The sequence below is a fragment of the Archocentrus centrarchus genome, chromosome 17, assembly GCF_007364275.1.
Source record: "Archocentrus centrarchus isolate MPI-CPG fArcCen1 chromosome 17, fArcCen1, whole genome shotgun sequence".
NCBI lineage: Eukaryota > Metazoa > Chordata > Actinopteri > Cichliformes > Cichlidae > Archocentrus > Archocentrus centrarchus.
In genome coordinates this window covers 7,864,336-7,883,217 of record NC_044362.1, presented here as the reverse complement: position 1 = coordinate 7,883,217, position 18,882 = coordinate 7,864,336, and the positions used below count along the sequence as shown (strand labels likewise).

Genomic DNA, 18,882 nt, shown 5'->3' with positions numbered 1-18,882 from the left:
CACTGATTGAAACTAGCCTTTATCAGCTCCTCCACCTCCACCTCCCTCTAAGCCAAATTTCTTTTGATTGATTTTAACAGAAGGTGGATGCAGCATGTGTGCTCGCAGCCAGAGCGCTGCCTAAGTAGGCCAAGCGTGTCTGAAACAGAAGGCTCGAAGCCTGAGTTTTTGGCTCATTTGCAATAGCTTTCATGGTGGAAAAGGTAAAATAATAATAATGATGATAAATAAGTTATGTCAAACATGGCAAAATACATTCATAATACATGGCACTGCAGGAAGTAGTGCTGTATGTTGCTGTCAGAATGGTGATAATGATGGTGGTACCGTGAGATAAAGACCCAAAACACAAAAGAAATGGACAGATTTATATGATGGAAGACCGGGACATCATTGAATTGTGGTGTATTGTTAAATAAATAAACAAATATAAAGAACCACTTACCTTCACAAGTTTTGATCGTGATTGACTGTAAGAAAACAAAATGATAAAAAGCTGGTTTTAAGAAATCATTTGATATACTAAAAGTTTGATATTCATCGCAGCATAGAGATAAATCACAAGAGGTGAACAGTTGAAAAATCGCCACATACCGTTACATTTATGTGACTGGGATCAATTCCATCGGGTATCTGCGGTAAATGTACAAGAGGAAATTTATCAGTATTAGCACTACCCCTCTACGGGTCTCTAAATAGTCGCAATGTCACAGTCTCTGGGACTTACTGTGATCTTTGAAAAGATTTTGGCCACATCTGGATTTTCATTACTGATACCCAGGCTCTCAAGAACTGCAATAAAATCAGCATTAACGTTTTTTATAACTATTTAAGTTCTATTCACCAATTACAAACTGACACCAATATAGACGATGCTGTTGCCTCCTACCATCAGAAGTGCAAACGACACAGGTGAAAAGGACCGGAAGCCACATGAAATGAAAACCTCCAGCCATTGTTTCCTGTCCGAAAACCTCCCTCTGCTGTCAGCAGTGGCCAGCAGGCCTTTTATGAGACTCTGCCTGATCAACGTCCAGGGTTAGTGATGAGTTCCCAGCAGAGGCGGAGCAAATAAATGACTCATTTACCAAAAAAAAGGTAAAAGTTAAACAAAGTACCATTGCAAACTATAAACACCATAAGATAACGGATAAACAACTTTTCTTTGTTTGTTTTGTTTGGTTTTTTGCCTTTAGTAATCATTTATTATCAATTATTTGATCTATTTTACTATTTTCATTCATCTAGAACAAACTTTGTGCCAATACTTGGATAAAAATCAATCATGGTCAAAGCACCAGTAAGATGACATTTAGTCACACACAGTAGTGCTTCAAAGTCTGTAAATTGTTCAGAATTTTTCTCTATTTTTGCATTAACCTAAAAAAAATCCTAAAGGAAGATGCTATATATATATATATATATATATATATATATATATATATATATATATATATATATATATATATATATATATATATTTAATATATATATATATTTAATATATATATATATATTAAATGTCTTCTTGGAGAAATTTCAGGCCATTCTTCTTTCTTCTTAGCAGCTTCATGAACTGCATGCATCAGGTTCTTCATCAACATTTCTTGGATTGAGGAAAAGAAAATGACTTGGCCATTCCAAAACATTAACTGTCTTACTGTTTGAGCTGTCTTTGGTAGAATAACATGTGTGACAGAGGCAGAGGTGGGAAGTAACAAAATATAAATACTTCGTTACTGTACTTATGTAGAAGTTACACACAGTTTGTCCGCTAACTAAAGTTCCAGCTGCTGTATTTCCCATGAAGTTCACTCAGAGATGGAGAAAGATGGAAGAAAGTGGACGGGAGAGGAAACAGGGAGGTTAGATTTAAAGGGAAGGACTGCTCAGAGACATCTGATAACCTGGAAATTTAAAGCTTACATTTTTAAAATCAGTGAAGCTGAATGACATGAAAGCTATGTTTTTTTTCATATTGTGAAACATCCCGCAAAACAAACTGAGGTAGACTAACTTTGTGTTATTCAAAATACTGCAGTTTACTGCAGGATAAACAGGTTTGTTTGCTGTATTGTGACAAAACTGCAGTAAAGCTCTGTGGTGGACTGGTGCAGAGCAGCTGTGGTGTTCATGGTCAGAGTTTGGTTTGGTACATCAAGTGTAGCAGACATGAGTTTGAATTTAAGCTGATGAAGCTTAGAGTCATTCAATAAATTCCACTTTTACACCAACTGTTTACTGTCAGTATAGAACAGCAGCAGCTGATCACAGTCTGTACACAAAGAAATAGAAATTATTGTGATTCTTTTCCCCATGCTGATCCACTACAACCAGTCTTATGGTCCCCCCACCTGTTGAACTGCTTTACGCAAAAAAAAAGCTTTACACAAAAATAGCTGGTGGAAATATCCTTCAGTGGGCTACTGTTACTTTCTTACTATTAGTACACTTCAGAGCCTGCACTTTTTAAAATTTTACCTGAGTAAAGAAGTTGAATCAGTGCCCCAACTTTTAAACACAAGTATTTGTACTTCAGTACAGAATGTCTGTACTTTTGCCACCTCTGGATGTTGTTTTCTTGATGCATGACTCACTTTCTCTTGACACTATATTGAAACACATGTGCCAACATTATTCTTTAGAAATTACCACTATATTTCAAAACAGCATTGCTTTGTCAGCAGTGATGAGCAGGGTGGCATCCTTTGTGACCTCCTGAACTATAACACTCCCTGCTGTTTGAGTGGACCACTCCTGAGGAGGATGCAAAACTTCCTCTTTTCAGTTCTGCAATCTGATCATGTTTTGGTGGAGACCAAACTCTTGTTATGATCTTGTGACCTTTTCCAACCTGATGAGCATCAACAACTCTTTTTCTGAAGAACAAGAAGAAATCTTGTGTGTACGTGCCATGATGCACTCCTACAGAAATGTGCTGTGAAGATTAGACTTTGAGAAATCTGCTTATCCCAGAGTTTAACATACTGCAGTCCCTCAAAGATAAAATCCCTCAATAAAAAATAAAAAAGTCTTGGACTGGTTGCGTCTCAACCCCTTCTAGCATGAGGAGCGTCAACAACTCTTTATCTGAGTTTGTCAGAAATTCATGTCATGATTCACTTTCACAAACATGGCTCGTGTTCATCACACATTGACAAATCTGGTGCGTCTGGTGTAAAACTTTGCCAAATCAAACATGATGCTACCTGCTATGGTGAACACTTGTGGCAATGGAACTGCTGCTGTATTGTCTTCTTCTTCTTTATGAATGAAAAAAAAAGAGCTTAGCATAAAATTTTTGTCTTTATTTGCTTTAAAGAATCAAAACACAATCAGGCACCACTGCACATGCACTATCCGGTTTATGTGAAGTCAGTGTAGACTGCAACTGTAAATGTACAATTCAATATAGTTTTAATGTTTAAATTAAAAAGCACCATCTAGAATTATTTTCTAAAAGAAGAGTGGAAAGAAAGTGGATCCAAAATGATTACAAATGTGGCAAGTTTAAAGCACACACACACACACACACACACACACACACACACACACACACACACACACACACACACACACACACACACACACACAGTAGAACTAGCAATGACGAGAGTATAGAAAACATAAATGCAGGAAAAGGTTTAGTGACATTTGGCCTGCAGCTTCCAGGCACTGCAGGACGGCCCATGATTGGAACAGTCTGGCTGATCAAATACAGCTTCTACATGTCCGTAAACAAGTGACATTTCCATAAAGTTCAGTTACCTTTTCCATTCAGGTTTTGCAATGATACCGGTAACCAAAATTTGCCCCGCTATCAGGTGAAAAAAGGCAAAGATCAACAAAGTGTAGATTTATCTACTGATCATTTGATCATGTAATCATAATAAGCATGATGCACATTTTGAAAACAGAAGGCTTTTTCTCCTTTAAGATTCCCCGTCTTATTTCTGTTTGCACCCCAGCGCTGTGGAAATGACTGGGGATTTGCCTGTGTTACTTTCCACATTAAAAATCCAGCTAAAAAAAGTTGAGTTACTTGAAAATCATTACAATCTGCCTTTATTTACATTTACAAAGCCTCCAGTTTATTTGGAAATGTCTGCATCTTCAGATTGGTTCGGGTCCTACCTTTCAGAGAGAAGCTTTTGTGTCCATATTGGAGCTGCTGAATCTGAATCTCACATGTGGGGTGCCTCATCGCTCTATTCTTGGCCCTCTTCTTTTCTCTCTGTACCTACTTCCAATGGGATTATTTTTTAGGAGACGACATCACTTTCCATTTTTATCCTGATGATTGTCAAATTTATGAAGCAGCAAAATGCATATTCTGCAAACCATCTTGGAGATATTAAGGCATGGCTGTCCACAAATTTTTTGCACCTGAATGAAAAAAAGACTGAGATCATGTTGTTTGGGCCTAGTGACACCTCCAAAAATTAATGTTGATCTGGGTCCTATGAGTCAACATCTGACACTGTCTGGGTTTAAAACTGGACAGTAATCTTAAACTTGATGCTCAAATTAAGTCAGTAGTCAAGTCCAGCTTTTATCAATTAAGACAACTGGCCAAGGTGAAGCAATTTCTTTCATGGCACCACTTTGCGATTTTAATCCATGCTTTTATCACTACTCGCTTAGACTACTGCAATGCACTTAATATTAGGCTGAACCAGACACTACTCACACGACTACAGATGGTACAAAATGCTGCTGCTTGACTTTTAGTTGGTGTCAAAAAATGTGAACACATTACACCGATTTTAGCCTCACTCCACTGGCTCCCAGTTCATTTTATCTAAATACTTTGCGTATTTTTATTTTTCTATCTTTTGGAGAGTGTCAAACTAAATTTCGTTGTATGCAAGTATAATGACAATAAAGGTTCTTCTTCTTCTTCTTCTTCTTAGGATTGAGTTTAAAATTCTTTTATTTGTTTTTAAATGTCTTCATGGTCTTGCCCCACCATATCTGTCCGACCTTCTCCACCTATACGTCCCTGCACGCTCCCTCAGGTCAGCTGATCTGTCACTGTTGGTTATCCCAAAGACAAACCAACCCAACCAACATCATCATCAAATATGCAGATGACACCACAGTGGTTGGGCTCATCTCAGGAGGGGATGAGACAGCATACAGGGCTGAGGTAGGAAAACTGTCACACTGGTGCTCAGTGAACAATCTGACACTGAATGCTCTAAAAACCAAAGAACTGATAATGGACTTCAGGAAGCACCAACAAGACCACACCCCCCCCCCACCCCACCCCACCCCACCCCTGAAATAAATGGTGAACATGTAGAAACTGTCACCACCTTCAGGTTCCTCGGCACCCACATCTCAGCTGATCTCTCCTGGACTCAAAACACCAAGGCCCTAGTTAAGAAGGCTCAGCAGCAGCTTCACTTCCTCCGTGTCCTCAGGAAAAATCATCTGGACAAGAAGCTGCTGATGGCCTTCTCTCAGTCCTCAGTGGAAAGTGTCCTGACATACTGTCTGGGTGTATGGTACGTCAGCTCCACAGCTGAAAACAGGAAAGCAGTGCAGAGGGTTATCAGCAGCGCCCAAAAGATCATCGGCTGCCCTCTGCCCTCCCTGGAGGACCTATCCAGAACCAGCTGCCTCAGGAGAATCAGCGCAGTCACAGGAGACCCCTCACATCCTGCCCATAACGGATTTGACCTGCTACCCTCAAGACAGCGTTTCAGGTCAATCAAATCACACACCACCAGACTCATGAACAGTTTCTTCCCCTGGGCCATACAGACTGCAAATAGACAATGACCCCCCCCCCCCCCCCCCCCCCCCCCCCCCCACACACACACACACACACACACACACAAAAACACATCTGTGAAATTTAATGTACAGTTTTGTGTGTATTTTTTGGTGTATATTTAATGTGTATTTTATGTACAGTAATGTACAGTTTCTATTTGTACAGTCAGTATTTTTCTACTTATTTATTTTAATTTCTCTATATTTTAGCGCAAAGAAACAGACTTTGTAGTGGAGCATGCACAATTTCATTGTACCATGTACAATGACAATAAAAGGCTATTCTATTCTATTCTATTCTAAAGAGGAAGATGAGAGGTGACCGTGCTTTTTCAGTCGCTGCCCCAAAACTGTGGAATGACCTCCCTTTGCATATCAGGCAGGCTGACTCACTCTCTACTTTTAAATGCTCTCTTAAAACAGATTTCTTCTCTTTGGCTTTTAACTCAGTTTGAGATGTTTGTTCTTATTGTTTATTGTTTTAATTGTGGTTTACTTTTTATATACAGTAATCCCTCACTTATCTCGGGTGTTACGTTCCAGGACCACCCGAAAATCCGCGAAGTAGGGACGCTATATTTATTTTAATACTTATATATTATTTTAGTAGTTATTGAAGGAATTTTAAATAATAAGAGTGTGTGTATTGCTGTTTAAGCCTTTAGGTTTCTGCTTGTTCGTTTCATTGAACAGGAATGACACAAACAGGAATAAGGAGTCCAATTATTAAATTTAATAAAGCCATTTCAAACAGTTTACAGATTGATCTGGTTCAGAATTGTCGGAGCTGCCTGATGCAGTCAGTGCAGCTTCACACAAGTCTAACACTGCTCTCTATCTTAGTTCAACTTTTATACACAGACTTGACACAGTTACACAGTTATTGAAATATGCAAGCATGTAGCATGCTTATCAGTTCCTTCTTCTGTGCCCCTCACTCTTGCCTGTTAGCGGCCTCACACTGATAAAAATGATTCTGCGGTGAAGTAAATTTAACATAAGTGAATCTGTGAAATCAACAGTAAAAAATCAAGTTAGTATCTTTACACAAATATACATAGTAATGAGGTCAAAAACATTTGTTCAAGATACAAGACATTGTAAGTTTTTTCAGAAAATGAATTGTTCAATTACGCGGAGCCAATCTTTTTAAGTTCATCCACACAACAAAAAATAATCTTGTTATCTTTACTGCGTTTTATCTGCGTTGTTCATTTGGTATAGATCAGTGGTTCTCAAATCCAGGCCTCATGGCCCAGTGTCCTGCAGGTTTAGATGTGTCTCTGCTTCAACACACCTGAGTCAAATATAGAAGTCATTAGCAGGACTCTGGAGAACATGACTGCATACTGGGGAGGTAATTCAGCCATTTGATTCAGGTGTGTTGGATCAGGGACACATCTAAAACCTGCAGGACACCGGGCCATGAGGCCTGGATTTGAGAACCACTGGTATAGATCCTTTTCACATGACGTCACACAACTTCTGTTTGGCCTCGATTCTGGGGATCTTTACTTCCGGTGGATGGAGTTTACAGAGTCTAATACATTTGCCACAAATACGGTTTTAAGATATACTATGACATGCAGACAACACGTTCAAAGCTGGACAAAGGCTATAAATTCTTCATTGAACGTCATGGAGGTACGTGGTTTGTCTTTTTCTACCTGTGAATTAATATGCTAGGATGGCATTAGTCAATTTGTTAGCTAGCTACATTACGTGACCTTTCTGCTTTGCAAATAGAACGTCTTCAGGCTCTAATCTTGATTAGGTCCTTATAGTATAGACTATATATATATATATATATATATATATATATATATATAGCACTCTACGATTCGATTACGATTCAGAGGACTGCGATTCGATTATAAAACGATTATCGATGCATCTTGGTAGTAGCAATCCATGATGAATTAACTTCAATTTTATTTCCATTTTAAAACTCCCATTTTATTTTATATTTATATTAATCAAAAGCAATATGGGTTCCGCTCTTTATGTTCCGCTCATTACGTTCTCAGTTAGAGCTAACGTCTAGACAATCGATTGTTGTCATTTGTGAATCGATTCTGAATCGTCCACGTTGCGCATCGAGATGCATCTAAGAATCGAAAATTTCCCGCACCCCTAATAAATATATATATATATATATATATATATATATATATATATATATATATATATATATATATATGAGAGCCCCCAGCTATTTAAAGATGGTAATGCATTTCTAAGATAAACACAAGTGTGAATAGTAGGTATTGCTTTCCTTATATGCCTTGTATATTATCTTTGCCAATTTATAATAAATTTCACCATTAAATTTGCAACAGCTTAAACTAACTATTAAAGAGTTACAAACATGTACAGGAAGGTGATTAGTGTGACTGTCATAGTTTGAAAAGGTCACATGACATAATTAAATCTATGTTGAAATTGACATGTCTCACTTTGTAGGTCCTCTTCCAGATCCTCACATCATGGCCGCAGGGAGAAACATGTCCACTACCAGGGATTTGCAAGTTGCTGCATGGACTTGAAGGGGGATGAGAGCTTATCCTCTCAATGAGACAGAGGCTCGATCATTTCTATCATGACATCTACATGGATGTCTTCTTAAGTTGTAAACCCTGAGGAATGTAGGTTAATATTGCAATGTACTGATATGCCTTTCGTAAATACATTTTCTCTGCCAATGCAAAATGGACTTAAATTGTGTATGTACTTCACACACACACACATATAGTTTTTTCTTTTTTTAAACAATCATTGCTCCATGTACAATGTTTAATAGAATTATTAAATGTTTGCAATAAACTGCCACAGATCTTGTTTCTGTTTACAGTTGTTTTTGAGCCTGATTGGATGTATTTTATGTTTCCTCTGTTCTATCTGTGGAAACTACTTTAATCTCAGTGCTTTTATTTAGCTTGTATTTTGTATAAAAGCTACAAAAGCTTGTATAAAAGCTTATACTTGATTCATGAGTTCCATGAATCAAGTATAAAAGCTACTTGATTCATGGAACTCATGAAGCCGGGGAGCAGAACTGAACACATGAGTCAACAGTTCTTTACTCTGTTGCCTCTTGTTTTACTTGTCAAATGTTTCTAGAAGATTCAAATGATTTGTGTTCCTTTGATAGGAGAAAGTTTGGGGAAAAGCATCTTTTTTTTATATACGTGCTGTTTTGATTTGCTGTAGTATGTGTTTCTAATCTGATACAGAAAAAAGATCCTGATGGCTTGGAAGTCTTTCCTCTTTTTGTTTGTTAACCCTCTTTTTGCTTTCATAGTACACATCTTTGTCAATCGGTCTGGCACTTCTAGGGGAGACAAACTTTCTGGTTTTTTGGTGTGTTGTTCACATATTTGCATATTCAAAATAAAACAAGTGGCACAAAAAGTGATAATTTCTGACATGAGAAATACTTTTTTCCCCCAATATCACTCCTTTGCTTATTAAGTTTTGTCATTATCAGGCGTGCAATGCAGATAAGATTGAATACATGTTCAATATGAAATGCTATTTTAAAATAACAACCCTCAATACAGATTCTAGTGAATAGAATCTGTATTTGTGCTCAATCTGTTATAAATTCAATAAACTTCACTTTCAGAAATAATTTTATATATCTAAAAAAATATATATGAATACAAATGAGATTAGCTGTAGCTCAGGAGGTAGAGCAGGTCACCTACTGATTGGTAGGTCAGCGGTTCAATTCCTGGCTACTCCGGTCTGCATGCCAAAGTATCCTTGGGCAAGATACTGAACCCCAAGTTGCTCTCTGACGCAAGCATTGGAGCATGAATGTGTGTGAATGTTAGACAATAACTCATGGAAGTGCTTGTGTGAATTGGTAAATGTAAAAAGTGTATGAGTGCTCAGACAGAGTAGAAAAGTCCAATATAAGAAGTAGTCCATTTACCAATAGTTTTGCTTTACATGTACCTGCAAAAATAAGTTAATTGTACTTAAGAAAATCATTAAATACATTAACAAAATTAAGTAATTTATACAAACGTTTATGTGTTTGATCTACATAATGAAATGAAGTTGCTTTTACTTGCTAATTTAATTAACTACATTGAAAAATTTGAGTGATTTATACAAAGTTTAGTTTTGCTTGATCTACTTGACAAATTAAGTTCACTTACTTGGATTTTATATTTCATGTAAAAAAATAAGTAAGTACTTTAAACACAGAACAGTCTTGCTTGATCAACATAAATAAATTATGCAATAGTTGCCTTAATTTTATTATGTAGATAGGGCAGGATATTTTTATCAGTGCATCTGGGTCCTGTAGACACAAAACACCAAAACACACATTCTTTTCCAGTAAATCATTGCATGTTATTCTGTTGTTTCTCTAAGTTCTCAATAAAGTCTTATTTCTGTCTCCTGTACAGAGTTATTTCAACGCCTTCACCTTGTTGTGAAGATTAATGCTGCAATATGCAACTTGATGCTATATTTCCTATTTTAATTGTTATATTTATGGTATGTCTAGTGTGCGGCTTATTTACACTTCTCCCTTCATTATACACTATTTTAAGTTTTATAAACCCTCCCCACACACTTATACACCAAATATATACATTACTGTACAACACATACTAAGCATGTGAGAACGAGGTACCGCAAAACCCCACGAAACAGCGAAAATACCGCAATAAATATTTTACACTAATATTGATTGAAAACCCGCGAAACAGCGAGTCCGCGAAAAGCGAACCGCGAAGTAGCGAGGGATTACTGTATATATTTTAACCTGTTTGCTCTCACTTGTGTACAGCACTTTGGCCGATGGCATTGATTTTAAAGTGCTTTATAACTAACTTGAGTTTAATGGGACATAATGATGTCTGGATTCAATGAGCAGACTCAGACAGCCAGGAAAAAGCTGAAACCGTTTATTTACAACACCAAGCTGAGTAACGAGCAGCAGCAGACTGAGCGAACAGGAGCCATCGTCTACCTTGGAGGTCAGGGAAGGTCTGAAGGAAAGGTTGTCTGAATGAGCAAGAAAAAAGGAAAGCAGAGGAAACCCCAGCCTGCCCCAAATCCTAACACATAATCCATGTATATGCACACTCCAGAAGCCACATGTCAAATAAACAAAGGCTCTAAATGTCAGCCTTCACCTTATTTGTCACAAGAATCACACTTCAGTGTGAGCAAAAGAAAATATCCAGAAATACTACAAACTGTAAATGGTCCATAATTTATACAGTGTGTACTACGGTGTTGCTGTTTTTACTACAAACTATTACATACTGAAAATAGCCAGCCCCTTGGTGAAGACATGCTGGGACTGCCACATATTCGTCTGTGAGCTCCTCACGTGGTTTGTTTTGATAATGATTTACTAGATCTTTTTTCATCAAGGTCATTTTATGTGACGTGACAACACTTAGCAAACATTTAGAAACTAAGTGCAAACAGATAGCATCCTATAGTCCTAAATCCAACTTTAAAACCTGATCCAGTTACATCTACTTCTATTTATCTAGAAACAACGAAAAAAAAGAAGAACCTCAAAAGCACTGTGATTTAAATTATTCAAGAAGACAACTTCATACATACACAACTGGCTTTTAAGATGAGCAGCAAGAAGATGATAATTACCGTGATTATGTAACAAACCAATATCAACTGTTGACAACTAATTGCACACAGACACCAAGATCATCTTCTCCTTTTAAAACAACAACGCAAACAAATGTAGTTACTCCAGCTTCTACCTCAACCTCCCTTAAGCCAAAATCCTTTAATGACCGTTTCTATATCCATATTACTGCTGTCCTAAATATGTGTAGGCTTTTTAAACTAAGGACCTCACACAGGATACACTGTGTGTATTTCAGGAAACTATGGTGCCATCGTGTGGTGACGTGCAGTAAAGTAAACTAACAGATAGTTCACCCTTTCTGACAACATCATCATGTAAACTGTCATCAACTAAACCACAAACAACAAATCTATTAATTGACCAAGATGGCGCTGGTGTGATCTGCAGCATGGCCTTTAGCTGAGAAGCTGTAATTTTCTCATAATTTCTTTTTCATGTTGCAAATGTGCAGTCTTAAGTCTTAAGTCTTAGTCATTAAAGTTACCAACTACCAGTTACCAGCAGCCCTTTCGCAGAAAACCTCTTTTCATTGCAACACATCCCGCAAACTTCCCCCGGACCTTCGGTCTCATTGCTGGGAGAACATTCCCTGGATTTGCTGCTGCTGCACTGCTATCATGCTTGTCACTGTTCCCAGGATGTTTAGTTGTGGCTATGCTATTTTCACTAGTTAATGGCTTAATGTCACTATTACACACTCATACCTTAATTGTATTTGGTACCATTCACCTCTGATTTTTCTGACAACATAACAAAACTTTTTCTTAAATATTAAAGAACTTAATTCTTGTCCTTTTTATTGCCTTCACCCACAGCACTGGACACCATCTCTACACAGAGGAGATAAATGGGTGTCAATAGCCAGTTATAAACTATTATAATTTAAAAAACTAAACAGGCTGTTTAATTGAGTTGCTTATTGAAAATGCCACAACTTTAATTTTGAATGATTGCTTTAATTACTCTCACCAAGTCTCCCCTTAGGCTGTGTTTTGCCCATGGCTGCAGAGCGCCTACTCAGTGAAGTGTTTTACAATAGCACCATTAATATTGCTCTGCCAACGGCGCTCAGGTGGTGCATCTACAAGGACAGATAATGAACAATCTGCATTTGTTAGGTGCTTTAACATTAATAGGATGTAAGTGAAAGTCATGAGAAAGCAACCAGGTGAAGCAAATAAGAAATAAAACAACTAGATTATGAAGCAAACAGACAGAAATTATAGAATGAATATGGATTAATTTTCACAGTCAAAACTTTTCTAAAGTTTCTGTTCTTGCTCCACAACATATGAAAAGACTCGTGAAGATGAGCCCATCTTTACTGAGAACTTGGACTGCAGCATTAATATTTTTCACATTATGAGGAATCCTGTCTTGTTTAACAAAACCATAGAAGAACTTCAAGTGGCTCTCTGATTTTGCACATTATATCCCGCAATGCATGTTCTGGAAAGCTTGAAACTGAATATTGATTATTCCGCCATTTCTGAGACCATTCTCTTTTTTCCCAGTGTGTTTGTCCCAAAATATCTGCATTGATGTGCAAAACTTTTTATTTAGAAAAAGCAGGTCAAATGGTCATGCTTTATGATAGAGATATTTCAGTCTATTATATGAATACTTCAGTGAACAAAACACTTGTTTTCTACCCCCATCTTCTGATCATTTTTGATAAGTTTCATATACATAAATGAAGTGGACCAATCAAAAACCAAACTTTGAAATATTTCTAACTGATATCAACGACTGTTACAATTCTCTCATTAAACTGAAAATAAGAAAGCAGCAAAGACCCTAACAGCATTTAGTTCATATAAAATTATTGAGTAATGTAAAACTCTAACACCCCCATCTTCTTTCTACTTGTAACGTATTTTAATTATTTATTTGTTCCAACTCATACTGAATGCAGAAATTATTCTCATACAATCTTTTGCATAATTTCAAAGGTTAATATGTTATTTATTTCATTTCCCGGCTTCACCTCTCACCTCTTTTGATTTTAAATCTGTCCACATACTGCTACCTTTATGTTACCGTTAATATTGCTTCAACAAAGCTAAAAGAATCTATTGCTTAACTACAAACTACTGTACAGGAGCGCCTGCAGCAGCTACTTGCAATTTGTAATAACTATTGTTGTTTATTGGATTATTACAATAGCTGCGAGTTAATATGCTACACTCACTGGGGCATTAAAAATAATTGTAAGCTAATATTTGACGCACATTGGAAGATTATATATAGTTGCAAGCTAGTATTACGCATTGTGATAATCAGGTGAGCTCAGTGGGATTATAAAGACTGTAAGCTAATATCTGACTCTCGTTACGGTATCAGAACAGCTGTGAAATCTATTTAGATTTGTTTAAATATTTTACATTAGCTGTATGTTTCCAGGTAAACGCAGAGAACAAAGGCGGAAGTTAGAAGCAGTGAATCATCTTGCGTCCGTTGCTTCGTCTGGCTTCTTCTCGCGACATTACGGTGTACGGGCGTCCTATCAGCTTTGTCGCAGAGTTGATCTCTAACACATCGGCGGTGTTGACGAGCTGCGATATAATTACCGATATACATGATAAACCAGATCCTGCTCGTTCTGTGCTGGACGGTACTGTTTTTGAGCAGGTGAGCGACTCCGGTTTTATTTTTGTTTATTCATTTTTGAACAACGTACTCTGTGAATAACTGTACCAAATGACCCGCATTAGGATTTTAGATATAACTGACTGCGAGCTCGTTACATAAAGTGTTTCTGTGCGCTAGTCAGAAGCATACGTTTTATTTCCCTCTGGTAAAATTAGCTTCATTGTTACATTTTGTTGCGTTATCTGAGTAAAGCTTACCGAATCTTTCTTGTATAAATAATTTTTAAATGTATCACAGCTCTGTCGCAATGATTTCTGTTATCATCACAGCTGATAATCGGTTGTGAATGTCTCATCTAAAATGCTGAGTAGACCTAAAGCACTTGTGTAAGGAAAGCTGTCACTGCTCAAACTTCCAGATGAACTCTGGACACGGTTTCTTTTATGCAATCATGTTGCAACTCTTTAACTTTCCAGCTGACTCTGGATCACATTTAAGCCTTCACACTGCATATTTTGCTCATGTGGTGTTTTGGATCTCATTGCAGATTGTGTGTTGTGTCGATTCCTCCACACAGTGACCATGTCCCTATCTGGTTGGGTGTGTGTAGTAACAGGTGCCTCCAGGGGCATTGGCAGAGGAATAGCTCTCCAGCTATCTGAGGCAGGAGCCACGGTCTACATCACAGGACGCCAGGAGAATGCGCTGAAACAAACTGCTGCACAGGTGGACATTTAAAGCTTGGAGTCTTCTAATAATTAAATTAGGCAGGGAGTATTTTTGAAAGGCAGCCTATGTAGTGGTGGTTTTCATTTGTGATCAGAGAAGGAAGTGCCAAAGTCCTCAGTCTCATGTAAATGCTGCAGCTAAAATGTCGGCTCGGCTCATTCTGCTACGTTACATTATTATTCTCATTACTTTTTTGTTACTGTTGACACAGGTGAAGGAGAGGGGTGGGAACTGTGTACCCGTTATCTGTGACTCTACAAAAGATGCTGACATTCAAGAACTTTTCGAACGGATCAAACAAGAACAGAACGGCAGACTGGATATACTGGTTAACAATGCCTATTCTGGAGTACAGGTTGGATCACTGCTGCACTAACACTTCCTGGTAGAATGAACTTAATCTGGAGTAAAGCTGTGTGAATGAGATTAAATAACGTGTGTGGTCAACTCTTAACATTTGGCGTTATTTCAGGATATCTTTGGGAACATGGGTAACAAATTCTGGGAAACTGAACCATCTATTTGGGATTCCATCAACAACGCAGGCCTCAGGTACTGTGTGCTAGTGTGTTCAGTTTATAAGATAACTGAGGCATTGTGAGCAAACTGTGTCACATCATGTCTAGTAACAACTGAGTTCAGTTGCCATTCCTGAATATACTATAACAATGCAAGCAAGAAGCAGAGAGTGTTTTGAAATAAAGTAACTGGTAAAATTATTTGACTTAAGTTTTTCTACATCTGGCAGGGGTCACTACTTTTTCTCAGTTTACGCAGCCCGGTTAATGGTGGCTCAAGGTCAGGGTTTGATAGTGACCATTTCATCTTTTGGAGGGATACGGTACCTCTTCAATGTGCCATATGGTGTTGGTAAAGCAGCTGTAAGTTATTTTCTTCATCAAGTCCAATATTTGTTACTGACTTTATTTTGTCAGTGTTCTAAAAGCCTTTGTTTGTTATTTGTGGCTCGTTTCCAGTGCGACAGATTAGCAGCAGACATGGCCGTTGAGCTCCGGAGCAGAGGTGTAGCTTCTGTCAGCCTGTGGCCGGGAGCGTGGTGAAACAGAACTGGTGTCTCAGTTGATACTGTCGAAAGAAGATTCATCATCGGGGGGCCAGTCTAAGGTAGATTCTTGTCTAACAGCAGCTCCTTTCTTGTGGTCACTACTTCAGTTAAATGTTAAATGTGTTTTGCTTTTTTTTTTGTGAACAGTTCAAAAAGGTTTTTGCTGACGGAGAAACCACAGAACTGAGTGGAAGGTGCATCGTCAACCTGGCCAAAGGTACAACTGGTGTTCACCACACAGACTGTTAAATAAAGCCCCCCCATGATGAATATTAAAATGTCTTTCTAGGAGTTACTCTTTCTGTTTCTAAGAGGCTTTCACTTAAGTGCTGAGAAATACTTAAGAGTATATTTTGGTTTTGCTTTTTTTTTTCTTGGCAGATAAAAATCTGATGTCACTGTCTGGGAAAATACTCATGACTGCTGATCTGGCGAGGCGCTATGGGATAAAAGATGTCGACGGTAATTTTGTATTTCATTTTCTTTTTTCTTTTAAAGGTTTGAGTATATTAAAATTCACCATTTTACACAAACCTATTAGCCCACCACCCTGTGTAAGGTTTATGTCACAGCTGCTCTAAATTAGCAGTATTGGGAATTACCAAAACCATTTTATGTTTCTGTAATGGTTCGTGCACCAGTATGTGCAAACTTTTTCATCAAAATGATATTTTTAATTCTAAAATCTAATTATTGTTATTATGCATGGATTTTCAAATGTACTGTTTTACAAAAAAGCTTAAATAAGTAGTGAAGCACATTATTATTATTTCATTAAGATGCAAAATTACAGTTATTTACTTGCATTCCTGAACAGAAAAATTAGTTTTAGTTCATTTCTGACTTCTCAGAGAAGTGCCGGCTCAAATTTGGGTATAAAAATGTCAATTCAGATGGTTATTTACCTAATAAATAACAATATAACTTTTAGTTTTAAACAACCTTTTGATGGATCTCAAAAATAGCTGTGCTTTCTTATTTTTATGACAGGTGGTCTGATAAATGTGTTAAGCACTCTGCGGTCAACTCTGACATGTTTCTTATCTGCTTACTTCCAGGCCGGAGTGTAACTGACTACACTTCCATTAAATACCTCCTGTCCCAAGCCCCATACCTGTCCTGGCTGTCGGCTGTCGTGCCCTCATTCGTACGTGTGCCACGCTTTGTGATAAACTTGGCTTTCAGCCACTTCTGAAAATCTCCTACATAAAGTCTCTTGTGGCAATTTTGTCTACAGTTCCCATTTTATTTGCTAACACCTGAAGGGGGATGAAAGGGTTAAGATTAACACTATTTTCTGAAGGATCATTTATCATTTTACATATATGCACACATCCATGTGTAATGACCCCATAATTTACACATATACTAAACTGCTAACCTCAGGCGAAGGCGCACAATGTGAAAACTAATGCTCTATTATAACTGCATGTTATGGTCTTTTGAAGTACTATGATCTTTTTGAAACATAAAAGTGCTTTATTTTTGCATTTTTTACATTTGTATTATATTTCTGGACACACACTACTAATAATACTGTAGCCGGCTGGCTAAATAACAAATGGTTAAATAAAGGAATGATAACCTGCTGCTGTTTACATGTCTTATTTCATTTTTCAAAATATCAAAAAATTCTAAATTGAAGATGTTTATTTTTGCCCAACAGCAACTCCTGACTGCATAGATGTAGATTTCCCCTGGAATGTATTTAGATCACATGCATTTGTCATTCCCAAAAAACCCCATAAAGAACCTGAGAAATGACATCACTCAGTGAGTCACCAATCCCTCAGATGCTGTTTGTTTTTACTGTGCAAATATGAATTATATGGTCATATCACCATGGAATCTTTTGTGGTGAACTTAGGCTTTCCAGTTACACATGTACAGTTTGAGAGCTCAGTCAGCAACAACCCCCCACCCCTGCATGCATACAGGCCACTATATTATATTAAAGATGGAAGAAACTGGTGTGACATCACCCTCTGGTTTATTAAGTCCTGTTATGAAGCCTTGATATTAGTGTTTTTGTTGCTGCCACCTGTAAATGCATGCAATGAGTGAGGGAGGGTCCGACTGTTAAACCCAATGCTCTATGGCAAACTGCTATAAAATACAGAATCTCAAAAATGTACAAAATGGACCTTATGGTGTATTCATTATGAGTGGTTGAGCCCATAAACCCATCAGGGAAGTCTTTACTGAATTTAGGGTAGAGGACTGTTTTCCCATTGATTTCCACAGGACTGGAAGTCTTTCGCGACCACATGAATCCATCCATGATAGTCATTTAAAAGAATGAAGGTTTATGGTACTTCTCTGTTGACTTCCCTTTTCAGATCTGAAAGTTATATCCATATTTTATGTCTCTGCTTCCAGGTCTGAGAAATTCAGTCATTGTGGAATTGCTTTTCTTTCTAATAGCCAGGAGGGGGCAACTCCTGTATGTGCAACAAAGACATCCTATTGTATAGAAGTCTATAGTGAAACAGCCGATATTTCCCTTGCTCTGTAACCTATGCCAGCACTCTTGTGGTGAATTTATGGGCTTATTTGCACGTTTCAAGTCATACTGAAGTTCATTTTGTAAATTATGGTCCCCATAAGAATCTGAAAGCAGGACAAACTGGGGTATGTTTTACAGTGTGACTGACTAGTCATTAGCCAGTGAAAGTAGTGTCCCTTAATTTCAGAGTCAAATCTGATCTGTGCTCATGGTGTCTGGTTTCTATGGAAATTCACAGCTTGAGGACTTCCCTAAACAATGGGTAATGCCACAGATGTTAGGTGTTTTATTTATATACAGATTATACACGATTACATGCTTCCAACTTGTCTGCAGCTGTAAGTACCACAAATATGGTTTGGAGAACTTTGGAGGGTATTTTCTATGCATGTCATCTGTGGGCAGATTGTGTTGACAGGGCAGCGTCACAAAGGTGCAGTCACGAAACCCGAGACGTGTGAAACATGACAGATGTGCAGAGATAGCTGTGGACCAAGAAGTCACGGGCCTCGCAACTTGAAATGTGTACTTTTTGTTGGTACTTTAGGGGTTCACACAGAGCCA

At 37.7% G+C, this 18,882-nt stretch overlaps 2 protein-coding genes across 2 annotated transcripts in view; one reads left to right on the top strand and one right to left on the bottom strand.

Annotated features, from left to right (window-relative positions):
* Positions 1 to 968, bottom strand: part of LOC115795685 (centromere-associated protein E) — a 33,340-nt gene extending 32,372 nt beyond the window's left edge. The window contains exons 1-4 of the mRNA XM_030751707.1: positions 890 to 968; positions 728 to 792; positions 595 to 633; positions 446 to 470 (exon numbers count right to left, since the gene is read on the bottom strand). Of these exons, the coding sequence (XP_030607567.1) occupies positions 446 to 470; positions 595 to 633; positions 728 to 792; positions 890 to 956 (196 nt within the window). The 5' untranslated portion in view covers positions 957 to 968. The remainder of the gene's footprint in view (positions 1 to 445; positions 471 to 594; positions 634 to 727; positions 793 to 889) is intronic.
* A 12,951-nt stretch (positions 969 to 13,919) lies between these two features.
* Positions 13,920 to 17,394, top strand: dhrs1 (dehydrogenase/reductase (SDR family) member 1). Its single transcript, XM_030751752.1, is given in 10 exon segments — positions 13,920 to 14,056; positions 14,565 to 14,743; positions 14,958 to 15,101; positions 15,219 to 15,298; positions 15,495 to 15,627; positions 15,724 to 15,801; positions 15,803 to 15,871; positions 15,960 to 16,029; positions 16,194 to 16,274; positions 16,871 to 17,394. Coding segments are annotated over 9 exon segments (936 nt in total). The 5' UTR covers positions 13,920 to 14,056; positions 14,565 to 14,599; the 3' UTR covers positions 17,008 to 17,394.
* Positions 17,395 to 18,882: the final 1,488 nt, after the last annotated feature.